Source organism: Cebus imitator, unplaced genomic scaffold, assembly GCF_001604975.1.
Source record: "Cebus imitator isolate Cc_AM_T3 unplaced genomic scaffold, Cebus_imitator-1.0 Scaffold103, whole genome shotgun sequence".
NCBI classification, from domain to species: Eukaryota; Metazoa; Chordata; class Mammalia; order Primates; family Cebidae; genus Cebus; species Cebus imitator.
Window position 1 is genome coordinate 3603543 of NW_016107418.1, and position 22649 is coordinate 3626191.

The 22649-nt window shown below is 43.7% G+C and overlaps 3 protein-coding genes across 7 annotated transcripts in view; 1 reads left to right on the forward strand and 2 right to left on the reverse strand.

Annotated features, from left to right (window-relative positions):
- POLR1D (RNA polymerase I and III subunit D) overlaps positions 1-12865 on the reverse strand; it is a 46171-nt gene extending 33306 nt beyond the window's left edge. The window contains exon 1 of one of the 2 annotated variants that reach the window (XM_017537509.2): positions 12655-12865. In XM_017537509.2, the coding sequence (XP_017392998.1) occupies positions 12655-12680 (26 nt within the window). In that variant the 5' untranslated portion in view covers positions 12681-12865. Of the gene's footprint in view, positions 1-9288; positions 9390-12654 lie in introns of those variants that run through there. The other variant, XM_017537510.2, reaches the window with a different exon arrangement.
- LOC108310472 (DNA-directed RNA polymerases I and III subunit RPAC2) lies at positions 11211-13194 on the reverse strand. Its single transcript, XM_017537508.2, has 2 exons — positions 12655-13194; positions 11211-11785 (listed from the first exon to the last, which is right to left on the reverse strand). Exons 1-2 carry the CDS (start codon positions 12678-12680, stop codon positions 11410-11412), a joined length of 402 nt encoding a protein of 133 aa, XP_017392997.1. The 5' UTR covers positions 12681-13194; the 3' UTR covers positions 11211-11409.
- An 868-nt stretch (positions 13195-14062) lies between these two features.
- The window catches only part of LNX2 (ligand of numb-protein X 2), a 75827-nt gene continuing 67240 nt past the window's right edge, over positions 14063-22649 (forward strand). For 3 of the 4 annotated variants that reach the window (XM_037741690.1, XM_037741691.1, XM_017537507.2), the window contains exon 1: positions 14063-14277. The gene's annotated coding sequence lies outside the window, so the exon portion shown is untranslated. Of the gene's footprint in view, positions 14278-14331; positions 14635-22649 lie in introns of those variants that run through there. The other variant, XM_017537505.2, reaches the window with a different exon arrangement.

The window sequence follows — 22649 nt, forward strand, 5'->3', positions numbered from 1 at the left end:
ACAACAACAACAACAACAACAACAAACAGAGTCTAAGGAGTAAGGCCATCCTGGGTTCCTATCTACTTACTAGTCATATAACCTTAGGCTGGTTACCTAACTTCCCCAGGTCTCAGTTGCCTTTTCTATAAATGGTAAAAGACACGATCTACCTTGAAGGAGGATTAAACTGGTTTTCCTACCTGATCAGGCAAATCAGTCTTCTTACTTTACAGTCACAGTTACGTGTCTGTCAGGCTGTCCGCTTTTGGCCAGGAATAAGCCTAGTTGGCTTCCTCATGTTCTAGCTTGTTCTGATCCTTAATTGCTCTCTGATGGGGACCAACTTATTAGAACCAGCAAATAGGAAGGGAATCCTCTGCCTGCTTGCTACAAGTCTGGGCAGCAGACAGTGACACACCTATATGCTAACACTTCTGAAGACAGAAAGACAGACATTTTCAGCACAACAGTTTCTCATCATAAATCCCTAGAATCTCTAATGTTTTCCAAGCATTTAAGGACAAAATGCAATCTTTGCTTATGATAAGAAACAAGCTAATCATAAGTTTCTAATCATAAATCCCTAGAATCCCTAATATTTTTCAGCCATTTAAGGACAAACTGCAATCTTTGCCATGCAAACAAACCAATAAACAAAAAGCAGAAGTAAAACTAGAATAAAAAGTAGAATCAAGTCTAGAAGGCTTCGATGACAAGGTCTGATAAAGAACATAAATCCAACTCATTTACTCTGACAAGAACAAGATGATGGTACTCTTTTACTCTTCATCTTCACGGGTGAATGAGGTGATAAAAGAAGCTTATATTACCAATTTTATTTTAATCCCATTTGGAAGCAATGACAACGACAAAAACCTCCCTTGTTAAGTATTCCAAGCACCAGTGCTTATGTTTAAGTATGCAGAACAGAGGAAAGAAGCAAATCAGGATCTGAAATAACGTTAGACGAGGGATCGCAAAGTTGGGTGATCCTTCACTTGAAATTTGAGTTCCAATGAAAATTTATTCGCAGATTCCATGTAACTTATTAACAGTTGTAGGCAAATGCTCATGAAGACCCAAGGGAAAAGTGCAAGAGTCTGTTCATCTTATTGTGGAGCTAACATGATAAAATGGCACAAGAGACATCAAATTATTGAATGCTTTCAGTCTTTGTTTTATCCTTCGAGGGCTTTAGGTCACCTAAATAAAGACTGAGATTTCTGGCAATTTTCCACTGATGCGAGGGAAAGTCCATTTCACAAAGCAAGGGCAAAATAAAACTTAAGCAATACCACATCCTTTCACCCCATTAGATTTTTTTGAAATATTATTGGTTTGTGAATTCCCCAAATCTGAAACCACACAGTAGGTATACGGGTAGAACAGGTGCTCACAAAACCAACATTGTCAGCCTTTGGGGAGCGGGGAGGGAGGCGGGTGGGGTCAGTTCTCACTACTGTGAGATACAATGCAGCTAAGTTTGACCTTCTAGATACAAAGCCCTGCCTTCTTATGTGTGTATAAACAACACGCCGAATTCTTAGCTCTGGAGTCATCTACCTGGCAATAACTGTCAGATCTGCTTGGTTCCTACTGCATAGCCTACTCCTCTGGCATTCTATCTTTGCCTGTTCTGGTCACCCTTTGCCTAAATGAACCTCTAGGTCTGACTCCTTCTGGACAGGCCTAGTCTATATATTGTCATCTACATGTGACAGACTATGGAGTTGAAGACAACCACAAATTTGTGGTTCTCAATTCAAAGCTTACAGAATAGTTATTTCCATTTTTAAATTCAAGTTCAGCTTTTGGGGTATTTAATAAAAAAATAATACAGAATCAATCTTCTATTCGTTCACTCGATAAACATTTTTTGAACACCTGCTACAAGCCAGGCATTGTTCCAGGGGCTATGGATACATCAGTGAACCTTCAAACAAAAATTTGTGCTTTCATGGAGCTTATGTTACAGTGTGTGTGTTTGAGGAATAGAGGGGAAGGCAATGTATAACAAATACAATACATAGGTAAATTATACATATGTTAGAAGGTAAGTGCTACAGAAAAAATACTACCAGGTAAGAGTGCTGGGTGGAGGGAGGGGGGTTGCAATTTTAATGAGGTGAAAGAGTTGGAATAAATGACACCTATTCTTCAGGAATTTAATACTACACAGCTCTTTGGTCTAGTTGGATTGCAAACTCTGTGAAGGTGGGCAAAAAATGAAATTTGTCTTTGCACTCCTGGCACCTGGAAGACAAAGGAACCTTAAATAGCTGCTGGGAAAACAAATGCATGCATTCTGTTATTTTTTCAAAGCAATGCTATGTGTAGTAAATGGCATAGATTTACGAAATAGCTGGTTAGGAAATGAGTGTACTATTTGGCATTGAAAAAACAGCATACCTTGGAATCAAATCCCTCAGTTCCATGTCATGGTATTCAAAAAAACAATCCTACAGCTTTTTCTCTACTAGAGTTCTGTGGGGATTTTCCCAAGGAAAATCCGTATCACTCTCCCATACTGCTGTTGCAAAGTAAAAATGTCCATCAATCAACTTCAAGTGGGAGGTACTCTACCTTTTTTGACCAACAGGGGACAAGATAACAGCTGAAGCATGGGATCAAGGTGGTGAAGATAGCAATGTTAGAGGCTCTTGAGGACACAGAGAAGACAAAAATGAAAAGAATATAAAGCATAACCACCCTTAGCAAGGCTCTCTATGATGCTTACCCCCTACTCCCTCCAGCTCCTCCTCCCACTGAAGCCAAAAGATAGGCATGGTTCCTTGTCTCAATAATTTTTTGTGTTCTTGAAGCTTCTTACAGAGGTGGCTTTCTGAGTTGCAAGTGTCAGCTGATAAGTGTACAAAATAATGTCATAACAAATCATCAGTCCTTCTTCCTATTGTGGCACGCATATTCTGACACTGGTATGTAATCATGCATACATTCATTCACTTTCTGAATAAACATTAAGAAAAGCCTACTGTGTGCCTGACCCGGTTTTAAGTGCTGGGGATTCAGAAGCAAACAACGACAAACCCTTGCCACCAAGGAGCTACTTTTCAAGTAGAGTTAGACAATAGATAGATGAACATATAATGTCAGTTGACAATGAGTACTATGAAGGAATATAGCAAGGTAAGGGAATAGAGAGTGATGGAGGTTTGTATGTGGGTGCATATGCCACTTTAGAGAAGGCGATGGGTAAGCAGCCTCTAAGATGGTGCCAGGGATACCTACATCCTGGTATTCAGAACCTCATGTACTCCCCTCCTCTTAAGTGTCGGATGGACTTACTGACTCATGTCTAACCAACAGAATAGTGCAGAGGCAAAGGGATGCCACTTCTGAGAGCAGGGTAGAAAAAGACTGGCTTCTGCCTTGGGTTCTCTCTAACTATCAGGAAGCCAGCCACCATGGCACGAGGCAGCCCCATATAAGTGAGCTTGTGGGTAAATCCTCTCCCATGCAAGCCTTGAGACTGCAGCCTGGAAGACATATTGACTACAGCCTTGTCAGACACCCTGAGTCAGAATCACCCAGCTAAGCTCCACTCAGATTCTTGACCCACGGAAACTGAGAAATATTTGTTGCTTTCAGCCACTAAGTTGTGGGATAATCTGTTATGCAGCAATGGACTAATACGCAGTCAAGGATGGTCTCTCTGAGCAAACAACTTTGGAAAGGGACAGGGCATGTGAAGATTTAGGGGTAGAAAGGTTCAGAAGTAAAGAGCAAATGCCACGGCACTGAAATGGTAATGTTAGGCTTATATAAATAAAAGAAGTGAGAAGTCCAGCGTGGCAAGAGTCACAGGTGATGCTGTGGGATGGCAGGGGGTTGGGGGGCAGCTCATGCAGTCAGCCAGGAGGGCTCCTATGGATGAGACACAACCTGTACTATGAAGACCATTAGTTTAACTACCGCTAACTGGCTTGAACAACAACCTGCTATGTATCAATAGCAGTAGCTAATGTTTGAGTATTTAAGTGTACCAGAAATTGTGTTAAGTGCTTTATTTCATTTATTTTTCACAATAGCCCTATGTAGTAGGTGTTATTATTAGCCTAATTTTATAGGTAAGGAAACTGAGGCTCAGAAAGGTTAAGTCACTTGCCCATATTCGTAAGACAGGAAGTGTAGAGCCACCAGGCCCTCTGACTTCAGAGTCCATACCCTTTGCCAATACTGCCTTGAAAGAGGTCAGTAGAGAAAAAGAAAGTCTCTCCCACCCATGAAATATAAAAATAAAAATTGTAACCCCAAGCTGTTGTTTAAGCCAACTAGTACAGTCTCTGCCTGATTAGATGCTTCAGGCTGCTGGATTTTCTCTTAGAGTCCTTTTAATAGAACGGGGGTGCGGGGGATATTATTTATGATTTTTTTTGAGGTTTGACTCAAGTCAGGAAGCTAAAACTTGGAAAAGCACCAATGTAGCTTTTCTTTTTGAGCTCTGCTAAATGCCTTGCATAACAGACAGGGAATATGCTGAGGAACAGTACTAGATTTAAAAAATCGGGCTGGGCGTGGTGGCTCACACCTATAATCCCTGCACTTTGGGAAGCCCAGGCAGGTGGATCATGGGGTAGGAGTTCGAGACCAGCCTGTCCAGTATGGTGAAATCCTATCTCTGCTAAAAAATACAAAAATTAGCTGGGCATGGGAGCACACGCCTGTAGTCCCAGCTACTCAGGAAGCTGAGGCAGGAGAATTGCTTGAACCCGGGAGGTGGACATTGCAGTGAGCTGAGATCACACCACTGTACTCTAGCCTGGGTGACAGAGTGAGACTCTGTCTCAAAAAAAAAAAAAAAATCAATATAGTCTTTTTAATGCAGTTTTTACAATCAACTGACCTAAATTGAGCCCTGGCTTCCTACCAATATTCCAGATACCTGGCACCAAGCCAGGTATCCATCTGCTATAGAACTTGCTTTTCTTTCTGCTTAACCTTTATCTTAAAGCTTAAGAAAGATTATGAATGTTCCATCAGAATCTTAATTTCTTTTTAAAAAGAGAAACACAGTTTGTCTATGATTTTTTTTCTATATCCTATTAATAAGAATGCTATTTTAAAGTATTTTTCTTAAAAGCTATGGCTTTAACAGATTGATAACCTTCCAAACAGTGGTCCTCAAATTCATATTCTAGACTGAAGTAAACAGAAAAATAACAGATTTTTTTGTTTCAAAGTTTTCACCCTGAAGAAATATAAGCCAACCTAGCTTGTTCAACATCAACGATATTACAATAATAACATTAATAAATAACATTGATTGAGAGCATGCTTTACAGTTCAGGTACTGTCCTAAGCACTTTGAATATATTATCTAAATTAACAGTTATAACATCCCTATATGGTATTATTGTTATCCCAATTTACAGAAGACGACACTCAGGCACAAAGAGGTCAAACAGTGTATACAAAGGTCACATGGCTAAAGTCTAGAGCCAGGATCAAAACCCAGGCAGTGTGATTCCAATAGCTCTTAACTCCGATGTTACACTGCCTGTTTGCTATGCCTATGCTTACTGAAAAGATACCCAGGATCCCACACCTATCAACTTCTATTCCTAAGGAAGGTCTGTTTTGGCTGGGCATGGTGGCTCACACCTATAATCCTAGCACTTTGGGAGGCTGAGGCAGGAGGATCACTTGAGTCCAGGAGTTCAAGACCAGCCTGGGGAACATGGTGAGACTTTGTCTCCACAAAAAAAAAATAAAATTAGCCAGGCATGGTGGCACATGCCTGTAGTCTCAGCTACTCAGGAGGCTAAGGTTGGGGGACTGCTTGAGCTTGGGAGGTCGAGGCTGCAGTGAGTTGAGATTGTACCACTGCACTCCAGCCTGAGTAACAGAGAGACTGTCTCAAAAAAAAAAAAAAAAAGAAAGAAAGAAAAAAAAAAGGTACTTTTCTAAAAAAGAAAAGTTCCATTAAAATAAGCCCCTCCAATATACATACATATATCAACCAATCAAAAACACCTCTAATATCCTACATATCCTCCTCCTTCCCACAGAGTAGTTCAATACTCTTTACTATAATTGTTAGGTAAACACATATACAGATTAAACACAGATGATAAAAATTTAGGCACTAATAAAAATCACAAACTCACACAAGGCTGAAATGTACAATTTACTCCTCTAGAAAAGTTCATAATTTTGCTTTCATTGCTGAATAATCTAAGCTCAAGTTTAAAAAAAAATTCTGAGCTCATTCCCTTTTACCCTTGGTCCCTCTCTTCTTGTATTTCTCTGCTTAAATGTCGCCTCCTCAGAAAGGCCTTTCTTAACTACTCAATCTGTGTTTTCTCCTTGTCATCATTCTTTTACTACCTGAAATTCAATTTGTTTGCATTTGTTTCTTTATTGTTTAACTTTGCCATTAGAAAATAAACTGCATGTGGGTCAACTTGTTCACTGATGTATCCTGGTCCCTAAGCTGTGCCTCCACATACCATGTGTTCAATGATCTTTATGGAACGAATGAATGAAAACATTCCCTGTGAAGCAGGCAACTTGGTGAGCACAGACAGCAAGAGCCAGGCTGTTCACTGCCCTGATCTCCTCTCCCACTCTCAATTTCCACATCTGTAGCCCTGGCTTCATATCCTTGTAAAAGACATGAATTTTTCTGATATGAGTCTGGGAAGGAGGTAAGGGTGGTTGCACCCACTAACTCCTATTAGTAAGGACAGGCTGGAAAGAAGAAATGATAAATCCTGCCTTACCGGTTTTTGGCTGTGAGGGAGTGGTAGGATAAACAAAGGGGTGGTTAAGTGAACCTGGAAATGAGGCGTTTGGGGTCATCTGCAACTCTTCTACGACCTTCACCCCATATAGAATCTGTCTCCAAGTTACTTCTTTTAAGCATTTTTTTAATCCATTCTTTTATCTCCTCTCTTACAACTATGCCCTACTTACATTATACCTGGACTATTACAAATGTCCCCAACACACTGCTGTCTTCCAGTTTCCTTCCACTCATCCATTCCGCACATGACATGGAACAAAAACCAAAAAAACTAAAAACTTTATGGCAGTTCTAGCTCAAGAGTCAATAGCTCTCTTACACTGGGAAAAAGGAAACCATTTATTCCAGTTATTGGTATTTTATAAGCCACTAATTCTCATTTGCGATCTTCAGTGGCCGACAGAATGGGTGCTCATGATGCTTCTGTAGTGTCTTTTACCCATCCCATTCTGCATTCATCACATAATACTCTACGCTGCACATTTGGGCACTTCCTTTTTTCTTTTTCACGTGTACAGCTCTTGTCTGCGTTTTCCAAAACCACATAAGGCTTTTCAGGACAGACTCATATTCTCTTATTTCCACCATTTCTCAGCTCTGTGCTCCTATGAGGTATATACTTACTGTATAAATAATTAAGAGATTTAGTAATACAAGTTTGAGAAGGATTCATCATAAAAAAAAAAGGCAAAAAAACCAGATCCACACAGTAACTGTACCAGAATAGTTTATAAGGCAGCAGAAGAAAAAGCAACATTAAGAATTTGAGCAGAAAATGCCTGGGTTTGGGGGTCCTAATATGTACTTGAAAGCAGATGGGTAGATTTGGGTAAACTTCCTAAGAGCCCAGTTTAAAGGTTGTTACAAAGAATGACTTTAAATCATGCTAACCAAAAAGATGACTTTTGTCTAGTGATTTCGAGACCATCTAAAATCTGAGTAACATGTTTAAGGGAAACTAACAGAAGGATGGGAAGTGGAAGGCCATGGAACTTGATATGCTTTCATGTATCTTGAGATGCAAGACACTCTGGGTCAGTACTGAAAAGACCACTTTGTATGGAGACACCTTTCCATCTCTAGAGATTGTGTGAACCTGTGCATTATGTCAACTGAGTACTTAGATGTTACAGCTATACGCAATTTATAAATAATTAGCTTGTAAATTACTTTGAAAATAAAAAAGGCCAGCTAGTATTCAGAATTACAATATATTAAAAACCTTTGGTATATGTTATTATTTAATAATTGGCTTTTTAAAAGTCATAGTACTTTACAGCTGAAGAACTTCTGATCTTGAATCACTGGCATGAGTTTATTTAGAATGAAATGCTATTGGAGTGAAAATCAGATGCACATTACAGTTATGTATGAGTATGATTCATATTCATCTCCTCCCTGGCCCTTTTTGGACCAACTCAGCTTTCCCTCAGGTCCCTAGTCAGACTATGCAGATTCCTTTCACATATACAAGACTCTTGATTAACATGCCTGCCCGGTTTTCAGTTCCTTCCCTTCACCTAACTGCCTTCTGCAGGTGTTTTACATGAACCTGTGTTTATGGCCACCCTAAAGAGACTCAAGACTGCATGCTGTATGATCAGTCTAAATCCTTTTAGGTGCAATGAAGTCATGTGATGCAGTGAGTGGTAGCCTTTGGATGTGTTTCTCACTGTACTTTATCTACTATCATCAGTCTGTACCTTGTTGTCCACTAATTAAACTCTGTTTTCATCTCCTGTCAGGCCTTGGCTCAGAGGAATTAAACTCCACGTAAGTAATTCCATTTACTATCCCCACAGGCAAAGTTTTGGGAGAGGCAAAGAAGTTTTTAAACCTTTTCCACATCCTTTTCGAGTTTCCGTATATCTTCAAAGGCTAATGCCCTCAAACAAGTACTGACTTTCCAGAATTTATATCACCAAAAGAGAATATCCTCCATCCTTCTCCTATGACATCCCTGCTCCTGCCTAAATTCACCTCTTGCAGCGTCTTCACGATTCTTTTATTGGAAAACCAAACTAAGCCATTCCTCTGTATGTGTGTTAATGTTTACTTTTCTTAGGCAGTAAACTAATGCTGCTACAGGCCGGTGACCTCCATGTTAACTCCAGGTGACATTTTTCTATTCCCCATTTGAAAGTCTTGGCTTCTACACTCTACTTTTGCATTTTTTCTACCATTGCATTGACCCAAACTTTAAATACTGAAGTTGCTTAGGGCTTGGTTCTGGGCCCACTTTGTCACCCTCTATTTTGTTAATCAATTTGTCACCTTTATGGCAACGACTCACAAAATTTGTCTCCAGCTTAGATCTATTCCGCGATCTCCAACTCACATAGCCACTGCTTACAATGTTCAAAACGAAACTTTTGACTCCTATCTTTTCCACCTCCCAATCTATTTTCCATTTTTAGCTTTCCAATTTCAGTAATTGGCCCTAAAGCTAGGGAGTAGTCATCTTTCTCATTCTTCATCTTCCATCCAATTCCTGAGGTGTACCAATTCTTTGACAATTCTAAAATATACCTCACACCTACCTTCTCTTCTCCATCATTAGCTTCCAACCTTCCAGGTAGGTCACTTCAACTCTTTACAGTGTCTCTCTCTGCCTCTACTCCAGCCTCCCTATAATTCATCTCCTCCCTACACGGTAATCAAAGTAACGAAGATGTCATTCCCACTGCACTTAAAATCCAAAATCCCTACTACCACACCTCTTCCTCCCATGAGCTCGAGGACAGACCCTTCCCCTTGTATACTGTGCTACAAACATGCAAATCTTCTTCCAATATCTTCAGTTCCTCACACCACGAGTTTTCTGCTTCAGGATCTTTGCACATGCTATACCCCCAGAATGCATTTTCTCGCCTCTTTGCACAGCCAGCTCTCTCCCTGTAATCTCCAGGACACCTTTCCTAACTCCCATGCCTAAAGTAGATTCCTGTCTCATGTTTTCTATCTTGACCCTACATTTGTTGCTTTTTACAAGTTTTTAGTTTTATATATTTTTTGAGACAGATTCTCACTCTGTCACCCAGGCTGGAGTATAGTGGTGTGATCATGGATCATTGAATCGTCTACCTCCTGGGTTCAAGCTATTCTCTCACCTCAGCCTCCCAAGCAGTTGGGACTACAGGCATGTGCCGCCACGCCTGGCTAGCTTTTTTATTTTTATTTTTTGTAGAGACAGGGTCTCCCTATGTTGCCCAGGCTTGTCTCAAACTCCTGGGCTCAAGTGATCCTCCCACCTTGGCTTCCCAGGCGTGAGCCACCATACTGAGCTTCACAATTTTTTTTTTTAAAAAGGGGCTCTTATTATAACACACCCTTTATGAAAACAGGACTTACTCTGTCTCATCCACCATAGCTATATATCTACCCCCAAGGCGTTGGACATACTAGTGCTCAAAAATATGGAAATATCTTTAAAGAAGTTGACGGCGTGTAAGAAATGTAGGCTCTGTGGCAGGCTAGTATAAGAGGTCAGGTTTGAGTGACTGAAAAGCTGCATGCCATAACTAATTACATGAATTCACAGAGTATTTACCAAGTGTCCACTACCTGTCAGGTGTTCCAGGTACCAGAATCATGCTGACCTGCGAGTTGGTATACTGGGTAGACAAGCACTACCAATAGCATAGTAAATGCCAAGGCCAGGAAACACAGGGTGTAATGAAAGCACAAAGAAGTACCCAAACTAGGCTGGGGGGCCCGACACATAAATTTTGACTTAAGAGTATGGCAGGAGTGAGACTGCCCCAGGAAGTGGGTGTAGCATAAACAAGGCCTCAAAGCGCAGCGCACTGGCAGATGGGGTATGTGTTTTCCAGAATGGTCATTTCCCCTGCATGGAATTTTCCTTCTCCTTGGCTTTACCTTTTTTCAAATAGGGCTTCTATGTTACCCTAGGCTACACCTACCTAAGGACTGAAAATGTTATCTAGTCATCCCAATTTTCTCCTGTAACATAATCAAAATGTCTTACCTTACTAAGATCATGACTAAACATCTATATCCTGAAATTCAAGCAGTAAACTGGTAACCTTCCTGTTAATGCCTCAAAGATGGAGGCTGATACCACCTAAAACTCTCATGTAAACCCAGAATTCTCACAATTCTTTCATATTATTCCCCACCCTTGCCCAGTCTACCAGTCACAGCAAATGATGTAATTCTTTAAAAGCAAAAAAGTTTAGCAACAAGCCAAGTCCCCACCCTATCCTTTTCTTTTTTTAAACCAACCACAGTCTAACTGGAGTCATGCTTTTTGTCTCTATCTTTACCCCTACCACCCCAATTACAGACATGGATATATACTCCTTTTAATTCCCATGATCACAGTTCTTGCCTAGGCGTCTAATATTCTCAGTTTCCTCATTTTCCATGCTGGCTTAATTGAAAGAAAAAAAAAGTCATCCTCGAGGACCATTTGTTTGCATGGAACACAAACCAGTCAAACTAGTTTAAATAAAAGAGGGAATTTATTAGAATACAGAGGTTCTTGCAGAGATTCCAACAGCTGCAAGGGGTCAACAGCTAGAATCATGCCTTTCTGAAGGACAGAGTATGCTTTGATCACAAACTTCTAATTCTGAGTTCTGCACCATCAGGAAGAGAATATCCTAGAGGACAGTTCTCCTTGTATACTGCATAAGGGACTAGAATGTGGATTCATTTCTGCTTGCTTTTTGATCCTTATAGTTCTTTATGCTGGCCTCAAACTTGTCAAGCACATGTTGGCAGACATCCATGAGCTCATTCAGGCCTCTCTGAAATGGCTCAACAGCAGGAAGGGCACCTCGAGTCTGAATGCGTAAATTAATTTTGCTCTCTGAAGGATGGGTCGCAGTGTAACCACAAAATTCCACTTCCGGGTTCTTCATGATCATGTAACGCAGAGAATTTCCTAGGGTATGGTCCTCCTCGTGCAATACAAATGTCACACAGTGTCTATCTGTTCCAGCTGCCTGGACCATTTCCAGGGCTGTCTTCCTCTCGCCTTCAGCCATTGAGGTCTTCAATCCAGATATTTTTCTACACACATATTTTTTATAAAAATGAGATCATACTGAATATGGTTTTGTAACTAGCTTTTTTCATTTACTGTATCACATTGCAACACGTTATTACTCTACTCCAGCTACACAGAACTATTTGCCTCTCATTTTCCTGCCTCCACAAGCTCTATCAATAAATATTTAATTTATTGCCTCCGGTTTTTCCATGCTCCATTTGACCATCCACACCGGCCACAAGGGGAGCTTTCTTAGAAAAACACAAACTTAAGTGTTTGCAAAAATATTCTTTGGTAGAGTCACAAGCAAGGGATAAGATTGGAATAGGATGGGCCCTGCTAGAGGATGAAAATGGGGTTGAAAGGCATAGAAATCCCGATTGCTCCAGCATAAAAATAGAGGATACAGATGATCAATGTGCAGGCCCAAAATGGAATGCAGCTTCCATTTTGCAAGAGAAGGAAACTAGGAGAATGGCAGGTCCAGGAGTCAAGCAGGAGGGAGGATAAGAGCTCAGTGCTCAGAGGAGTGGCTTTAGGAGCAGTCTGCACAAAGAAGGAAAGTGAGCCGTAGTTACAGGGCCAGAGGCATCAGTACCGTCCTCAAGGAGCAGAGGCCCGGGGCGTGATTTTACATGCTGCCCTTCTAATGGGGGTGGGCAGTTTGGGGACTTAACTCTGGTCTCCCAACTTGTCTTCCCTCCTTGATAGCTAGCGTACCTTTAAGCCTCTCAACTGAAACACATTCAAGTCTCCTCCCCCTTCTCTCTCCATGCCTCTTCGCTGGGCCCAGAGTCAGGCCCGGGCTGCCAGGCCGGGCCGCGTGCCCCTCGGCCACCCGCTCCCCTTGGGCGCGGCCCGCTTCGCCCGCCTCCTCCTTGGCCGTTACCTCTCCAGTTCCTGGTCCTCTTCCATCGTGGAGGCGGTTTCCGGATCCTCAGGTGGTGGTAGCGTATCGGGGGCTCTGCCCCATAGCGCGAGGCGTGGAGCCGAAGCAGGAAGGAAGGACCGACGGACGGAAGGCGCGGAGGACGGAAGGAGAGAGGAGGAGCCGCAGCGGCGCGACAGGGCCCAACGGCGGGGCGGGGCATGAGGCTCCGCCCCCAAGCCCCGCCCCGGCGCGGGGTGGGCGGTGGCTCACCGCCCCTTGGCTCACCTGGGCGCCCCAGCGAGGCCACCCGCCGCAGGAGGGGCAGAGGGCTGGGCCAGCACCGCTTTACCCCGAGGCCCAGACCTGCCTGCGGGCGCCCCAGCTCAGCATTGCTACCTTTCACCAGGTGATGGCGAAGGAGCGGGGCCTTACCTGACGCCCCCAAATCACTTCCCTTCACAGTGGCAAATCCGAAATAGGCCCAACTGCCCCACTGGGGCGGTGTCGACCCAGGGTGGCCCTTCCCAGGACCTCGGCCCTCCCGGGCCTTCCGTGGGACCACAGGCTTAGGCTCTAGTGGGTCAACACACCTTGGAGAGAGAGGGGGTGATGTGCGAGATGAGTCACAACAGAACACTACGGTTGAAGGCGGTATTTGACCGGGGAGCTTGCAGCTGCATTCTCAACTAGGTCAAAAAAGGGCAGGAAAGAAACGTCTTTCTCCTTTGAGGGAGTGAGAGTTTGGAAGAAAACTGTTTCCCATCTCATCCTTTCTTCGGTCCTAGAATTCCTTATACCCCCGGAGCGCGTCCTCTCCCGCAGTGGACGTCCTTTTTCCCTTACCCCAGTGGCTCCTCAACCCTCCTCACCTGCGGAACCCGCCCTCACCTTTGTTCCCAGGTGCCCAGCCCCCGCCTCGGCAACCTTTCACCACCCGGGCTCGCTCTCCGCCCTGCTCCCTGCGTCCCGGCCCTCGCCGCGCTCCCTCAGGTGCGCTTCCTCGCGAATCGACGCTTCTTCTCCCCTGGCCGCCGGCCCCGACCCTGCCCTACTCCAGCTGTCCTGTGGTCCTGCGCACCTATGTTTCTGCTTTCCTGCGCCACCTGTTCTTCTCCCCCACCCCTCCCCGCGATTTTCCTGGATGTTCACTCCCACCCCGGCTGTGCCATTCCTGGAGGCTGACGAGGGTGCGCGCAGGCACCTCACCAGCGGGGCTTCCGCAGGGGAATCAGGCGGCCGGCGGGGACAGCCCGGGGCGGGTGGGGGAGGCGGGCAGCGAGGGCGGAGTGGTCTCACTCTAACCCCGGAGTGACGGTCCCTCTTCTGGCCCGCCTACCGAGCTCTCGGATAGGCGGAGCCGCCCTCTGGCACACCCCCTCCCGCCCTGTGCTGCCTCCGATTGGCCAGGGTGCGGGTTGGGCCGCTTGGCCTTGGCGCTGGCCCCCGGGAAGGCAGCAGGGGCGGTTGAGAAGTGAAGTCTTGGCGAGAGTTTGTTTCTTGCCAGGAAATCCTCGGCTGCTGCGGCGGCGGAGCGGAGCCGGGCTGGTTCTCCGCTCCCTCAGCGGGCTGCGGAGAGCTGGAGCTGGTGCCGGGCAGCGGCGGCGGGAGCCCGTGCGCGGCCCGGGCGGCCGCGCTTTCCCAGTGAGTAACTTTGCCCTGCCCGCCTCGCTGCGCGCCCTCTCGCCGGCTCCGGGCAGCCGCCTCAGGTGCGGGCGTCGGCGGGGTGTGGGGCAGCGCCGCGCCCCGGGAGGCGGCCGGAGCGGCGCCGCGGCTCTCCCCGGAGCTCTAGTCCTCCGCGACTGTCCTCGCTCGCTCGGGCTGCAGGGCCAACGTGGACTCGGCTGTGGGACTGCTCCGGGAGGGAGAGTCGGAGCCCGGTGCCCGCCGCCTGCAGGCGCCCAGGAGGCGGGCGGCCTCCGGCTGTTAGCATTTGCGGGTTCCGGCCACCGTGGTGCGGATCTTGGCGTCGTTTGCTTCTTAAGGGAAGGGAGAGGTGGGGTGAGTGTTTAAATTTCCTCTGTGTGGTTGTGTGTGTTGTTGGCAATCAGAGTGGCACTAGCTGCCTTTATCGGGTTTTGTTCCTCTGGAAAGGGATGGGGAGAGATCATTCCCTCCGCCCCAGCCTGTTGCCTGTGAATTCTCACCCTTCTCTAGGCTGAAGAGGGTGGGAGAGAGATTTGACATCTTCCAGGGAGTAATTTAAAAATGCGAATCTTGCTTTGGAAGCAGCTGCACACAAAGCATCATTCAGGAGGTACATCACTCGCTTTTCAAAGCTTTATGCCACGTTTTAAACGAGGACTTTTGATTCATGTAGTGTTTCTTCTAGCATTTCAGTTTAAGTTTATGGATCCAGACGTTCGTTTGTGCCAGGAACTAAAGTACACTCATGCATGGGCCTTGCTGTATATATTATGCTTTTTAAAAGCACAGAAATCTGAAACAAAGTTGAGTGAAAAGCGGTGGCGGTGCAGAAGGATGAACACTTGTGAGCTCCAGCTTATTGGAACTGCCTTTAAGAATTTCACTATTCTTATGGCAATAGCACTTACTTGTAAATTGGCCTCCTTCCCAGGACAGATTTTGATATTTCTTTTTTATGTACTTCGATGCAGCACTGATAAAGTTGGATCCCAGTAGACCAATTTTATTTACTTTGCTAGATTTTATTCCCACCCCCACACCACTTTAGAAAATTGATTTTGGCAGGTAAAGAAGGAAGCAAGAATCTGATATCTTTTTTGGCTTGTCAAAGCTTTCTTGAGCCATGAATAACAAAGTTTTGTCTTTTTAGCTTGTCCAAGTCCCACATGTGAGTTTTCCCATGGGGTAAAAGTAGGCCAAATGAAAACCAAAGTAGAATAACATTACTTTTGATTCGGTCCCCTTGTGTGTTACATTCTCCATATATCTTGTTCCTCTAGTCTTCTCATTTTCTTTGAAATTTTTTCATTATTTATTCATTTAGGCACTGTTTAAGTGCCTACTGCATGCCAGGCATTGATGGCAGGGGTTGGTTCTTGCCCAGAAGTTTTCTGGTTTGGAAGCTGATCCTTTATTCCACTAGTTGCCCTGAAGTAATTTGAACTTAAAAGAGGGAGCATTTCTGCCTGGAGACCTATAAGAATAGGTGTCACATAGGCACTTAGTCTCCAGATTAGTTTGGGATTTTGTACATTGTAGGCAGGTGGTGCGCAGACCACTTAAAAATAAATGCATGTGTCTTTAGGCTGTTACATTCTGAGCTTTGCACATGGGCTTGTCTGGCTGAAGGACCCAGTGTCCAAGGTGGAAGTAGTAGTCAGAGACATGTATACTATTCATTTCAGATCACTTGGCACCTTTTCTTGCTTACATTGGGCACTAAAATATTTACTGAATTGACTTGAACAGAAAAATGAAGGATTTTATATACCAGATTAAGAAATTTGGACTTTATCCAGTCAGTGATTCTGAGCTGCTAATTTTAAGCAGGAGAATGTCATGATAACAGTCACATTCCAGAAAGCTATCTGCAGCGTCTGGAGGATGGTGGGCTTCCAGATGGGCGGTAACCAGACTAAGTTGGAGGCTGTTACGATGCAGGGGTTGAATGCTCAGGGATTCTCTATTCAGATTAACTGGGGTAGAATCAGGCTCCGTCATACACTAAAAGCTCTTTGTTCATTAGTTTTTTCATCTCAGAATTTGGAGGCTAGAACTTGACAAAACATGTATATTAGAATAGTGATTGCCACATTGTAAGGACTTAGTAAATGCTAGAGCGCTGGCAGTGGAAGGAGAAACGTGGCGTTTAGGAGGTATGACTAGGAGGCTGGACTAGGTAAGTGACTAGACAGACTTAAAGAGGAAAGGATGAATCCTGAGTTGTTTGACTTCAGGCATTGGCATGTACTAGTTAGCTGGCTGTGGAATTAAAACGGGGGTCAAATTCTAATTCTGTTACTTACCCTTAGAATTACTATCGTGACAGAACTTTGATTTCCTAACATTTGGGAAATGATCATCGTACCTGTTTAGTTGAGTTTGAGGAAATTACGCATGTAATGCACTTGGCAGGGTACCTAGCGTATTCCAAGTGCTTAGTAAATATTAGTTGTTCCTTTAGATGATGACATTAATGAGCTAGTGGAATGTTGGAGGTGACGAGAAGGAGCAGGTAAAAACAATTAATGGTAGAGGTGCGGAAGGGAAGATAAGTTGAGTTTTGGACCAATCTAAGGAGATGCTAAATGGATGGTTGAGAGATCCATGATGCAGTTGTTGGATAGTTGTGTCTCACAGGAGCTAGGAAAGAATAGAAAAGAAAAAAAAAAAAAGAGTTCACAGAAAGCCTTCATGGATATGGTAAGCTTTATGTGAGATTTAGAGGAAGCGGAGGGTGAAGGAGTTCACAGTGGAGCAATGCCAGAAGTGTTGACATTGAGTATTAGGCATTTCTATCCTTAAAATACATTTTGGCCACCATCAAAGAAAGGAGGACTCCAGGCCCTTATAACCTGGTTGGCTCTGACCTTCTCTCCCTCTTCTTTCTCTTTTTTCTGATTGCCACCCGAAAATTCAAATATTTTTAAATTTTATTATGAAGAACTATTTAACTTTCACCCCATTACAGGGCCATAGTTCATAGGCCCATCTTCCTCTATCCAAATGCATCAAGGTTTTTCAAAGATAATCACAGGTCCCATTTCATAGGTTCTCCTCTATTTAGGAAGCAGTGTTGGTTGAAAAAATATGTATATATCTTGCATGTAGGATTGGAAGACTGGGGCAGGCCTGCCAAAATTGACGCTGTTGGAAGGCCTGAGAGTTTTACAAAACACATCCCCTTTAGCTTTCCTAACATGTGTTTCTTTTCCTTGGAAAGTACAAAACGGTAGGAAAATCTGTGGTTAATAAGTTATTTTGTTTGGTTGGATTCAGAGAAGGTGGCTGTTTTGTGTATTAGCCTACTGAGAAGTTATTAAGAGGAATTTTTTAACAAGCAGGTGCTCATGACACTACAAAAATAAATTGTCCTCTAGTTAGTATGCTTCTAAAGAACCAGGCGTTGTAGGTTCTATCCTTTAGAATGCATGCTTCCTAGAGCTGGGATCCTATCTATTTTGCTAACTGCAGAATGTGTAAGTACTTAAACAGTATATATTAATATATTGTAAACCAAAAATAAAACTCTAAACTCTCTCCCCTTCCCAGCCATCTGAATGGACTTCCTCCTCAGCCTCTGAATGGACTTCCTCCTCAGCCAGGGGTCTTTTAAAATGTAACCTGAGAGACCGTTTTGGGCCATGATTGGGAAATGGGGGTTGGATACGACTCATTATACTCCTCTGACATTAACACAGACTTTAAGTCTGATAAGAAACATTTTACTGCAACCTGCTATAGCCTACCTGAAGGCTTCCTCTGAAAGTAAGAACCTGGGTCTCCACAATTCTTTGTCTTAACCCAGGCATTCGTTTCTGTTGATCCCAGGTCTTTAGACAAACTCAACCAATTGTCAACCAGAAAATGTTTAAATTTACCTATAGCTTGGAATGCCATCTGCCACTAACCCCTGTGGTTGTCCCACCTTTCTGGACCAAATGAATCTAATTCTTAAATTTTTTTGATTGATGTCTCATGCCTCCCTAAAATGTATAAAACCAAGCTGCACTCCAACAACCTTGGACACATGTTCTCACAGGACCTCCTGAGATCTGTGTCACAGGCCATGGTCACTCATATTTGGCTCAGAGTAAATCTCTTCAAATATTTTACAGTTTGACTCTTTTTGTCGACAGTATGTATAAATGAACAAATTGGATCCAAATTGGCTTTGATCTGGCTTGGCTCACAGACTTCTCCAGATCTTTGGCACAGTTGTTGGTCAGAGGGAAAGCAAAAGAGAATTGATCCAGTGAAGAAGCTTGAAGTGTTTCACGTTCTTATCGGAAGATATAAGAACTGTAAGAGATTGATGGCTTATGATTCAACTATTTGATAGAGATACGGCTTTGTGTAGAAGTAAACTGACAATAGCTTCGTCATAAATTTGTCCTCTCTTGGTTATTTGCAAAACTCCACTGCAGAGCCTCTGAAGCCTTGATAAAGATAGCTGGAAAGATAGGAACAGAAGTGTTGTGGAGGATAGGATGTAAGCATAGCTTATACGTTTAATCTTTCCAGCCTGGAGATTTAGGACTGACTTTTGACAGTCACTTTCGCTTAGTGGAGAAATTATGCAGGGAAAAATTATTTTTTCTCAAAAAATTAGGCTGAGTAGGAGAAATGAGGAATAGATACAAATGCAGAAAATAGGCAATAGGCAAGTAACATACTATGAAACAATCATTGTGTGTCTACTTTAAAAACATATCACCTTCATATGTAAAAAATGAGGGTTTCATGTTTTCTTTCTTGAAGAGTAATCTTAGAATTCTTTTAAATAACAAATTGCTCGAAGGTATGCAATAGGGGCCAGTTGTAAAAAGTATTGATAGCCAAGTTTTGATGACCGGTATGTTATATAACATAAGATGTATTTGGCTATAGTAAAGCTTCTGTGATCCTGTGAAATATATATTTGGTCTTTATCCCTATTTCCTGGCATACAACTCCCAAATTCCTTGGAATCTGCAGAGTGCTACATGTCTTTTTGTATGCTGATGAGTTGACTGAATGCAGCCCGTAGGTAGCTTCAGGATGGGCCCTGGTCACTGGAAAGGCTGGATTAGAGGGACTGTCAGCCCCACCACCAACCTTCAGGGAGGGTAGAGGAGCTGAAGAGTAAGCTGATCACCAATGGCTAATAATTTAACCAACCATACCTACATTATGAAGTCTTCATAAAAGGCTCAAGAGGACAGGGTTCAGAGAGCTTCTGGATAGCTGGATAGCTGATCATGTGGAGGTTCCTGGTGGGTAGCATCCCCAGGGAGGGCATGGAAGCTCCTCCCCATAGAGTTGTTATTGTTAATCTGGTGTAGGCTGAGTACGTGGATACTCAAACTTATTAGAAACCATATGCTAAGAGGATGCATCTCTTCATCTGTATCCTTTCTGATATCTTTTATAATAAACTGGTAAACCTAAGTAAATGTATCCCTGAGTTCTGTGAGCTGCTGTAGCAAATGAACCCAAAGAGGGGACATGGGAACCCTAAATTGAGGCCAGTCAGTCAGAATTTCCGGAGCCCTGCATGACTGGTGTCTGGGAGAGGGGAGCAGTCTTGGAGACTGAGCCCTCAGCTTTGCGATCTGAGGATATCTCCAGGTAGATAGTGTCAGAATTGAATTGAATTAGAGGACACCCAGCTGGCATCCACTGCTTTGTGTATTGGGGTTGGGGGAAAACCCACATTTGGACATAGATGTATTCTGTGTTGATGACTGTTGAGTAAGAGAATAGAAATAACACTTTTTAGTGTGTTTTTATTTCCTCTCAGTTTCCAAGGTTCTGTTAGCTATTACTTTGCTTTATAGATAAAAGTAAGGTAAGGCTGGGAAATATACCTGTCATACCCTGTGCCATTGGGATTTCAGCTGCTAATCTTAAAGACTTAATTGTTTATTAGAACCTTCATCATTTAGACTAATAAATAATTACTGAACACATAAATTGGAGACCTTTACTTAAGTCTTATTTCAGTATTGTGGCTTTTTTCTTTTGTAACCACCCAGTGGGTTCTTCTTGTCCATTGCCCAGAACTAACCAATTTATCAAGTCAGGGGAATTGCAATAGAGAAAGAATTTTACACACATAGAGCTTGCTAAACAGAAGACTGGAATTTTATTATTACCTATATCAGCCTACCTGAGCATTTGGGGGTTATTTTCAAAGGTAGTCTGGGGGAAGGGGTGAGGGAGGCTAGGCAATGGGTGCTTGCTGCTAATTGGTTGGAGGCACAATCACTGGGGTGTGGGAAATGGTCCTCCTATGCTCTGAGTGGCTTCTGGGTGAGGCCACAGAAGTGATCAGTGGGCCCAATAAGAAAACCTGAACTGATATTTCGAAAGGCCAATCTCAGGTTCTCCAGTATGTTATCTCCAGTACTCCTGCACGTTTTCTGCAGGAGTAATTGGGGAAGTTGATTATCCTGTGACCTCTGGAATAGTGGCTGGCAATTGTTTATGTCTACACCTTAGCTGAATTCTGGCTCCTCTGTTGCCTAGTCTGGTGGGCCCTCATTAGCTTTACTTTAAAGACAGTTGAATTTTGGGGAAGGGCTGTTAACATTTAAACTCTAAACTAATTGTCTCCTAAAATTAGCTTGGTTTAAGCCCAGGAATAATTAAAGGCAGCTCGAAAAAGGCAAGATGATAATTGGCTAAGATCTCCCTACTGCTATAACATTTTCACTGATACAATTTTTTGCAAAGTCGATTTTCAATTCTATGTGATTTTTAACATTCTAACTTTGACTTTGAGTTTAGTTGTATTTAACAAGTACCTAAGAAGTGCTGGACTTGGGTGGCACACACAAGATTGTCTCTGCCCTTGTAGAATTTAAAAATCTTAAAAGACATCCGATCAAGGAGTTAATCATTTGCAGCCAGGTGACTGATGCCCTTGGCTCCTTCCTCAACCCTGGGTGACCTTTGCTTCCACTGTTTTTTTTTTTTTTTTTTGGAGGCTAGAGTGCAGCGGCATGATCTCAGCTCACTGCAGCCTCCACCTCCTGGGCTCAAGCGATTCTCCTGCCTCAGCCTCCTGAGTAGCTGGGATTACAGGTGCCCGCCACCATGCCCGGCTAATTTTTGTATTTTTAGTAGAGACGGGGGTTTCATAATGTTGGCCAGGCTGGTGTCGAACTCCTGACCTCAGGTGAACTGTCCGCCTTGGCCTCCCTAAGAGCTGGGATTACAGGAGTGAACCACCACGCCCGGCCTGCTTCCACTATATTTTAACATTCATTTGGCACCTTGTTTTTTACCTAAGTTTTCCATGTTAGAAATCTTAACGTATCCTGTAGTCTGACACTAAGCTTAGAATGCTGTGGTATCCTCATGGAGTTTACAATCTAGAGGAGATTCAAGATAATATTCTAGATCTATTGGGTTAAATAAAATATTAAAAATTCAACCAGGTATGATGGCTCATGCCTATAATCCCAGCACTTTGGGAGGCCAAGGCAGCAGAATCTCTTGAGCCTAGGATTTTGAGCCTAGCCTGGGCAACTTGGTGAAATCTCTCTCTAAAAAATTAGCCAGGCATGTTAGCATGTGCCTGTGATGCCAGCTACTGAGGTGGCTGAGGTGGGAGGATCACCTGAGCCCAGGAGGCTGAGGCTGCAGTGAGGTGTGATTGTACCACTGCACTCCAACCTCGGCAACAAGAATGAGACCCTGTATCAAAATAGTAATTTGGCCAGGCGCGGTGGCTCACGCCTGTAACCCCAGCACTTTGGGGGGCCGAGGTGGGCGGATCACCTGAGGAGTTCAAGAGCAGCCTGACCAACATGGTGAAACTCCGTCTCTACAAAATACAAAATATAAAATTTAGCAGGGCGTGGTGGCAAGCGCCTGTAATCCCAGCTACCAGGGAGGCTGAGGCTAGAGAATCATCTGAACCCGGGAGGTGGAGGTTGCAGTGAAACGAGATCACACCATTGCAGAGACTACAGAGCTAGACTCAAGTCTCAAAAAACAAATAAAAATAATAATAATAATCACTTGTTTCTTTTTATTTTTTAAACATAGTTACTGGTACATTTGAAATGACACATGTGGCTCACATGTTCTTTCTGTTGGATGGTGTTGGCTTACAGTATTGTCTGGGGTTGTGAGAAGGGGAACTACCCTTTTGCAGAGTTGGGTGTTGCTGAAGACTTCACCGAAGAAGTTGTCCTTAAACAGATACCTGGCTGAGTAGGTGTTACACAGGTAAACCCTCAGAGAAAGCAGCTGGAGGTGGATGGCAGTTTGAGGGTGGGGGAGAGCTAGAACCCTCGCAGGGGCTGAGGCCAGGGAGGTAGGCCATGGGCTGATCATATGGGTCCTGTTAGACCCAGTGAGGGTTTTGTTCTTCATCA